At 39.7% G+C, this 9,335-nt stretch overlaps 1 protein-coding gene across 2 annotated transcripts in view; it reads right to left on the bottom strand.

The window, feature by feature from the left end:
* Positions 1–769: 769 nt before the first annotated feature.
* URI1 (URI1 prefoldin like chaperone) overlaps positions 770–9,335 on the bottom strand; it is a 40,824-nt gene continuing 32,258 nt past the window's right edge. For both annotated transcript variants that reach the window (XM_014255520.2, XM_088062288.1), the window contains exons 7-11: positions 7,287–7,467; positions 6,446–6,713; positions 5,722–5,864; positions 3,854–4,112; positions 770–1,583 (exon numbers count right to left, since the gene is read on the bottom strand). In XM_014255520.2, the coding sequence (XP_014110995.1) occupies positions 1,395–1,583; positions 3,854–4,112; positions 5,722–5,864; positions 6,446–6,713; positions 7,287–7,467 (1,040 nt within the window). In that variant the 3' untranslated portion in view covers positions 770–1,394. The remainder of the gene's footprint in view (positions 1,584–3,853; positions 4,113–5,721; positions 5,865–6,445; positions 6,714–7,286; positions 7,468–9,335) is intronic.

Below are 9,335 nucleotides of genomic sequence, written 5' to 3'. Positions count from 1 at the left end.
ACAGTCCCTCCTTACCCCCTCCCAAGTCTTCCTGCCTCACTTTTTTGGCTGTGCCTTGATGGTTTTAGCTGGAGACCACCATCAGTTTCAGGTACTCCAGCTCTCCATGTCCTCTGCCATCGCTTTCCCTTGTCCTTGCTCAACATACAATCCCTCTAATTGCGTTGATACAGACATGCTGAGAGATTAGGAAACTCACTAGGTTCAAAAACTCACACAGTAATGAAAAAAAAAATTAAACCAAACCCAGTAGTTTGGTTTTTAAGGCCATATCTGTCACCTACTGTCACTCAAGGGGTGGCCCCAAACAACAAAAGCTGTGTCAGCAAAACAAGGGGATGGCAAGAAGATTGGAAGGAGCTGCTGGGCAGGGAATCCTGAAGCCAGGACAGCTCTCAGTCACGAGGATACACCAAACTGTACACTGAGTGCTGCAGTGCTGTTGCATTTTGAAATAAAGCTGAAGCATTAAGACATTTTTCCTTAGTGCTGACTCCCTCTGGGCATTCCCAAGACAATTACAATGTTTTCTGAGTATACAAAAGAACTAGGAGATTTTGTAATCAAGAGTCTGAGTTTATGCTTCTCTCCTTAAGAGCATTCAATTTCCATGGACATTCATTAGCAGGAGGTTAAAACACAATGGCAGAAGAGAATGGACTGCTTTTATGTCCATGTGGTAGTAAACACTTCAAGCTAGAAATGCGAGTTCCAAATAAAAACCTCTCTGTGGTGCTTCCAAATTAGTAGTAAAGCAACAAAAACCACACGAGTTTCACAGCTTTTTTACTGAAAATTTAATTTTACAAAATACCCTTTTCCATCAAAGAAACTTCCCTGCAATGTACATGAACCTGGCATTTTATAGACCTGTACAGTGAGATATCAGAGAGGTTTGAAAGAAGGAAAAAAACTTTTAGCAGACACCTAGTTGCAAAACCTACAGCAATGTGAATACAAGTGTGTCTTAAAATGCTAAAGCAAGTAATGTAATATAATTGGTGAATCTATTTGAAATGTGAAAAGTTTCCTTAAAATGGTCCATATGGTATGTAGAACATCACAGCTGGCACAAAACTGCCTGTATTTAGGTTTAAACACAAAAACAATGTATGTAAGGAACAGTTTTTGAAAAAGAACCCAAGTGCTGCTATCATAAGGCAAACATATACAAAGGTGCTGACAGCACACAGGGAAACCGACAAAATAAGATGAATACTCAAGTGTTCAAACACTGAACTGTTTGTTTTCCTAATGCTGCCAGTGAATGCTGAGGAGATAACCGCTGCCAAATTACCACAGGACACCCTGGTAACTGGGTGGGTGCTACAGAGAAGGCTTTATATAATTGCCAGAGAGGTGAAACCAGGCAAGGTGCTCGGGCTCGACAGCACCTACTGAGTCTGCTGCATCCTGGCAGCTCTGAATTTGGAAATCCTCTTGACTGGTTCTTCTGGGGCGTCAGACTGAAGTTCCTCTGATTTGCGCTCCAGAATGGTCGGCAGCACTGGGTGACCGAGGACTGGGTGTGGTATTAGGGAGGGAGACAAAGGCTCCTTTTCTATGACAGTTCCAGAAAATGCCTACAACAGAAGAGAATACTCAGAATGAGCTAATAAAATGCAAATGTGAAGCTATGCCCATAAGGTCATTACCTTATATTAGCCTGATTAGAATTGTTATTTCTTCTAATCAAAAGTAAAGAAATATCCTTAAATCAATGATTGTTGCCTGCATAAGTAACCACATTGTAATTAACCTCAAAATATAGCTTGTTCAAAGATGACTGCATGAAAGACAGTATCTTAAAAGTACTACTTAATCTCATTCCTACTGCATAAATGATGTAAAAATTTGCTTCCTCACTGACACACGCTCAAGAAATAAAACAGCTGATGTAATAGTTTCATTTTGGATAAGAAATGGAGAGACTTTGCAAAGTTTATGTCAGCATTTCCATCATACGTCATTTTATGACTTAATATCTTCTAATTGCATCAAGCTGAAACACTTCATATGAACTGGCAAGCACATGTTTTGTTTCTTCTTTTCTCCCTACCAAATATGATCAAAAAATGGTGAAAGCAATTTATATTTAAGAGAACAGCAAACTTGTTTCCAACTATTTCTCTCTATAAAAGGCCTAATACAAACATTTTGTGTTTAAAAATTGTAATTTATATGCAGCCAATTATACGACAATCCTTTTCAACTTAGCAAAGAAATGACCATGATTCTTGGAAAACAAGCAGCTCAGAACTACTTTTCATAAATATATTTAAGAACAAATCACTCCACTATGTATTGAAAACAGAGAATTCAGAATGCCCAAGGACAAGGGGAAGCAGTTCACATCCAAGGTCTGATGCTCATGCTGGGCACAAAGGAATGCACACCAGATTTAGTCACCATGCTTAGTTCTGCTTTTTCATAACTCAGTTACCAAGAAAAACAAAACAAAACAAACAGGCCATTCTCTTCTTGCAGAACCTGCAAAAAAAGCAGTGCTTTTTTGTTTTCTGCTCCAATAGCCCAAGTGTGCCTAAAGCTGTGCCTGTACAACTCTGTTAATCTAACAAGAAGTCATTCTCAAAAACAGGTAAGGAAAGCACAAACTAAGTGATGGTAGTAAAATTAGAAATAAAAGTTAGTGTGTAATTGGTAACACACTAACTCTCCAAATGGTAATGGAGGAATAATGGATTTCAAACACCCACAAAAATAACCAAAAGCAAAACAGCAGCATTTAGGGAAGCACATCTGACTGGAGCGTTTTGCTGAATCTCCTTCAGTTGCTAAGAAAATACATTACATTGTAGAGAATAATCACACCAGATTCAGGTAATAGACTGATGGGTAACATCTGAAGTGCACTTAGATGTTTTATAAAAATATAGCAAATATATTCCAGAAAGTATACAATGTGGAGCGCTAACTCCACAGATAAATTTTCCAGCATGAATCTTCACATCCTGCCTGGATTCCTCTGTAGCTGTTTGAATGAAAAATTGTGAGAAACAATAGCTTTTATGAGGAATTCATTCCTTGTCAAAAATAATTTTTGTAAAAATAATGTTTTCATTGAACTTGTCCATTGCACTGAGAATTTCTTCGGTTCAAGTTTTATCTAGTTTGAAAAAATTAGTGTTAAGTTCTTACAAAACAGAAATGAATATTCTGTGCCACAAATTTCTACCTTTAATTCTTGTATTCACCCAGTCACTAAGCAACTGTGCATTTTCCCTTACATCATACAGCCTTTCTTTTATGATGAAGCCCTGAACTTTCCAAACACACGTAAACAGATTTGTTTGGGATCACTAATGGCCTAGTCTGGAATAGGATCAGTAGGGGTGCAATGCTTCCTTCCATCAGGCAATTTGCTATTGGCACATCAAAATAGTAATTCAGCTGGTATCTATGCGTTTTAAATTTGAAACACTCCCTGGAAATTAGCTGTCTTGTAGTGCAACACAGGTTAGAGAATCACCTCTTCCCTTTCATCAAAGTACAGATTTCCCTGTTTTTGTCTAAAATCCTGCTGTCTGTCCTGCAGTGAAAAAGTCAGGATGACCCAGCACACAGGATACTGGTTTCAGCAAGTGACCACTTTGTTGGATCTTTATGGAAGAGCTTCAAACCTTTGGGAAGCGCCACGTGTGCAGCTCCTCTCCTCTGCCCCTAGGATGTATGTGACAGAGGCCTGTCACCTGGTATTTGTCCTTCTGAAGCAAACCAGGTAGGAGTCAGAAAATTATTTTAAAGAAATCAAACTGATGGTATAGGTAACTACAGTCATTAGATTTCTCATTTTTATCCCTGGCAACAATCAATAATGAATTAAAAACTGTACCTCGGTTGTCCCTGAAGAGGGAGGAAGCTTTTTCGGTAGCTGCTGCTGCCCCTCCCCCTCCTCTTCCTCCAGGATGCCTTCGCTGTTGTCACTCTGAGTGGCTTCATCACAGCTAATACTCCTCTGAACTCCTCGTCTGTCATCAAACTCAGCAGCACTGTTCTCACTGGTATCGCTACAAACACTGTTCTCTCTGCTTCGAGACTTCAAAATTGATTTACGAGGGACATATTCTCCATTCACAACATCAACAAAGACTCTATAAAGGAAAATGTTAGCTTTAATAAACCATTGCAGGATCAGATGACAAATTTACAGTGATCTTGCTTTGTCTTTTGTACAAATTAATTATGATGTGCTTTCCCAACTTTTTCGCTGCAGAATCACAACACTGTACCTTCAGAGGCACTTTATTTACCAATGTACAAGAATCAATTCTGCAGAGTGAATGCTGTTATGCCCTTTATTCAAGCATTAAGTTGGTACTTACTTTCAGCAGAAAATGCATAGCTCTTTGAAAAATGTTAGAAAACACAAAGGTGTGAGTTAGAAAAAGTTAGAAAAAAGGCAAACTAAATGATGAGCAGGGTTGTTTCTGTGAAGAGAATAGTATCACAATCTGGGAATGTTTTCTAGAGTTAAGTCCTTGTCAAATGTAGAATACAAAAACAAATACTTGAAACATTCATTGCACATGGAAAGGATGGAAGTTTTTTCCTGACAAGTGTCATAATCTGCTTTCAATTAGAAACAAAATTTTAAAAATCAGCTTTTAAGATCAGATCAACAGGAAGACACTTTTCAAGTATTAACAGACTGTGAACTAACAAAGATGGCTCTTGTGCTCCCTCTCCATGACTTGAGAAAGTCAAGGGTGGGGGGAGGAGAATGAGAAGACAATACCAATTTTATCAAACTCATAAAGGAGGAGCCAAATGACTGGATTAAGTCATTTAAGGGTGTTACTTGTTTCTAACAGCTTTATTCATCAGGCACTTACAGAAATACATCTCTACAGAAGATGAAGTTTGCAGAGCTCAGAGAGAGAAGCACAAAATACTCTTTTGCTTATCTTCAGCCTCAGCAGCTGCAAGTATAGGACGTGGTTTCACTTTTCACACTTTGCGACATGTTTAACATATTTAGGTACCCAAATACACACACACACAGTGGGATTTTCACCACCACTTAATCAACCAATCCAATAGGTGTCTGGGCTTATCTTTACAGACACAAATACTTGTTTTAACCATCCTGTCACCTTAGTGTTTTGTACAATCCCCTAAGCCCAGCACTGTTTTTCAAGCCCTCTGTGTGTGGGTATCCTACAGGTGAGCAGTACTTTTTATGGAGAGTACAGAAAGTGACAGGCCAGGGAGAGGGAATGCAAGAGAAACTATGCAAGCAAAGAGCTGAGTATGTTTTCAAGACACAGAAAGGAAGAGACAGAGCCCAGCAAATCAATAACCAGGAAAGAAGGGTATTACAAGTGGTAGATCTGGTCAGTTCTGTTTGAAAACAAAGACAGAAAAAAATGGCAGGGAATTAACCAGAATGTAACATGATATAACTGTTGGTTTCCTTTCTGAGGATGGTATGTACTGGCAAATTTACCTCCATTTCAGAAGCTCGGAAAAAGCAGGTGAATGAAGAGTTGCTATTTGGAAAAGGAAGTGTTAAGCTCAGAAATATTTCATAGACATGAAAGCACAGCAACCATGCAGAAGGCACAAACTTTCATTTTTAAGTAGTAAATTCAGTTTCAGCTGTTTCTTTCAGGAAACTGTAGGAGGGGTTTCACACTCTAGGTGGACAGAAATGAAAGGAGAAGATCTGCTCAGAGGAAAGCTCCACCATAAATTACCCACCGGTAAATGTCTGCTGGGGTTTTGATGTTGGGCAGCTCTGGGGTTGCATGGCCATTGCCACTGCTGTTCCTCCTTTTACGCTTGGCCTCTTCTTTCTTTTCACTGAATTTCAAAGTAGTATTCTTTCCTGTGTTTATTCTTACCTGAAAATTGAACACAAATGATGGTCTAGACCATAAAATCAATAATCACCAGGCTGCAGATCAACTGACTCCTGATGTTCTCTTACCCAAGCAGTTGGGGACTAGGAAGCACAGGTAAGTTAAACAAATGCATGAATGGTAACATTCACAGTGTGCACTGTTTGTTCTCTAGCACTTGCACTAGGCTGGGGCATTTCTTTGCCCTAATGTGCACATACTTTGCATATAAAATATGACAGTCTGCTTATTCAAGCTCTGCTCAACAGCTGAGCTGTTCAAAGGTCAGTTTCAAGGCAAGTAAGAAGTCAATTAAAAAACTCCTAGACAGGATACTGCCTTTTACAACAGCCAGAAGCCAGAACAGCAAGGCAGACATTTGAAGATCTTTTTTTTTTTTTAATACCATATTTAGAACTGCAGGATCTAAACAGTGGGTTTTTAATCATTTGAAAAAAACCCAAATGTCACCTCCAGCTAGCATTCTACTGCATCTACTAATCGAAAATTTTCAGGTTTAGATACAGCATATATATTTTATGTAATCTCTTGAGCAAAAGATAAAAATTAAATAAAGTACAAACCCTTTTAGGTTCCACAGTGTGAGAGAAAAAAATAGTTGGAACAGAGTTATCTCCAACATCTCTGTCATCTTCATCATCACTGTGATAGTAAGTTGAGCCATTAACTTGGCCCACAAACAAGTCTGAGTTTGCAAGTTCTTTATGGAAGTTGCCCTGAGTAATACAGTCCTCTGCCCTATACGTCCCATTCACATCTGTCCCCTTATCTTCCTTCTCCTCTTCAGAAGAGGTTGCATCTTCTCCATTTGTCTCAACTGTATCAGGCATCCTATGGGATGAAAAATATCTAAGTGAACAGAGGCAATTCATGCTCTTGAGAGCCACAACCATACAAAATAACGAACTCGCCTGAACGTAACTTTCTTTACGCAGGTGATGTATTTTTAGACAGACTGTGGAACTTCTGTGTCCTCTAACAATGGCTGTGTCCTTCCCACACCAACTGGAAATACCAAAACTGTGACATCATGGCTAACAACCTATGTATTGCTTGAGGGTCAGAACAGCTCTAAGGATGTCACTGAGCATTAAATGTGTGACTCCCACATGGAAAACTATGGATTTTCATAGCCTGTGGGAAATGAATTCCACTTCCCCCACTTCATCTTAAAGAAAAAATATCAGAAGGCTGGACTGCTGTGGTTGCACAGAGGCAGATTTTAGGAGCTCTGGCGTTGCAGTGTGTGCTTTGTTCATGTCCCACCCTTCTTCCACCTATTATGATTTTATTTCCATCTGTGTGGTCAGCTGCCTGCCCTGCTGGTGGGACCCTCTGTGCACCAAGAGCCTCACACTCAGCTCTGTGAACTCCAGTCCAGCCTGTGCCACAGCAGCACTGTACCTGTCAAGTTCACCAAGGATCTCTTCTTGTCTCTCAAGCTCTTCTAAGCGGGCCCACAGTTCCTCCTCTGACTGGAAACGGCCCATGGGTTTTGTATCACTTCCATTTGCTGGAAAATCTACCTCAAAAACATTTGATACTTTTGGCTTTGAATGAGGTCTGTGAGCAGTTCGGTGTTTTCCTGTGTAATAAAAAATAAGATGCAATTACTAAGGCAACTGACTGAAAAATCCAACAAAAAAATCCAACAAAAAACATCTGAGGGGTGGGAAAAAACACACAAAGGAACTAAGGAATAAGGGCAGAACATTTTCCATTTCAAATTATTGTTTAACTGTTTAAGTGAAACTGTCAATGAACCAGAGCACCAGCACAGGGTAATAGTCTCCGGATGTTACAGAAATACCAAGGCAAAGCAGAGATGTTTATTTACAAAGCAGGAGACACTGATCCTGTGACAGTTTTATTACGACGTGGGTTTTTTTACCTCTTGTGCCAAACAGTAGATTTTGGTTTGATTTGATAGATACCAACATGTGAAAGTGACATTTGCTCACTGTCCCTTTAACAGCAGGTATTATTAACTGGCAAAACAAACCTGGTCTGTATTACAGCTCATTTTTAACAGTCACTTACATTTAAAGAGCAGAGTATTTTCTTTAAATTTACAATGAAGACCTTTAAAAATTATCTTGAGTCACCTGGAAAATCTGATCAAAATCCAGTCATTATCAATCACTTACTTAGTGAAAAAGACCCACTCTGAAAATCGTACAAAAACCTGCCTTTCACAAATAATAGATATAAACGCCATTTAAAGCCACAAAGGTGACCTGAGATACACACTTGTGAGCAAATGGTAGTCAGTGACAAGTCCTTGCTGGCATTTAAAAGCCTTGCTCCCTGGTAAAACAGTGCATCCACTGAGGATGGGGAATACCTTTTCCTGTTTGAGTGCTGTCTGGCACATAGGGAACAAATCCTAATGTTTCAGCCCTGCCTGGGTGAAGGGCAGGCCTGTGTGTTTGACCCCTTTTCCCTGAGACCAGCACTCCTGGGGGCACTGCCTGTTCCTGAGAGCTCCCAGGCAGGCTCCCAAGGGAACTCCCTGCCCTCTGCCCATCACCAGCCACCCAGCTCCTGCACCTCTTCCCAGGAATGAGGACCCATACCCTTCCACCACTGCCACAAATGAAGTGGGACTCCAGTGGCTCTGTGGGTCTTTATGAAACTGCTTTGTGATTCCAATCAACAGTAGTACAATGTCTTCATTACTCAGCATCCTTTGTGTTTTAAAATCTCTATTAACCAACTGTGTGGCCATTTTTTTCATATTTTAAGAACTCATGGCTTAAAGATATCCTTATTCAAATACGTCAGCTTATACTTTAATCCTGAGTTAAATACAAATTCAACAGCAACATTAAAAAGCAAACAGGTGACTGCAAGTAATGCTGGAATGTGCGTCCCCTGCTCTTCCATGGGATAGCACTTTTCATCATCTTGTTAAGAAAAGGCTGAAATGTGTTTTAGTGAGATTTGAATATAAATTGAGGTAAGCCAAGCAATCAGAGTAACTTGTGAGGATTTCATTTGCTATAATTACAAAATTAATAAATAAAATTGGAAGGATTAGTTAACAATCTATTTCAATTTGATTGTCAAATTGTGCCCTCCCAGTCTCTGTTACTCTTCAGTATTAACCACTGACTTGACTACCAAGGTAAGCACATGGCTTCCTGAGCATCAGTAAGTGCTTCAACATGCCAGTGATTCTCCCTCTTAATTCAACACAACTTCTGTCAGTTAGGAAACCAGGTCAGATCAAAAAGACAACAGAGGGAAAACCGCTTTCTGCTCCAGCATCCACTGTGTTCACTCACTGTTACCTCAAAACACCACCACTACCTTCATACACTAACCAAAAAAAGTGACATAGTAAAATCCAGAAAATGGGAGAGGGAGCAACAAACTAAGGAGATGCTCAGGATATTGTGTTTGCCTTCCTCTGAGATACAGCCCATTTCCACAGGAACAAAACTAATTCTT

This window comes from Pseudopodoces humilis, chromosome 14 (assembly GCF_049639895.1).
Source record: "Pseudopodoces humilis isolate 2021_Gansu_Grassland_sample_001 chromosome 14, ASM4963989v1, whole genome shotgun sequence".
Lineage (NCBI taxonomy): Eukaryota > Metazoa > Chordata > Aves > Passeriformes > Paridae > Pseudopodoces > Pseudopodoces humilis.
This window is presented reverse-complemented; position numbering and strand designations above follow the sequence as displayed.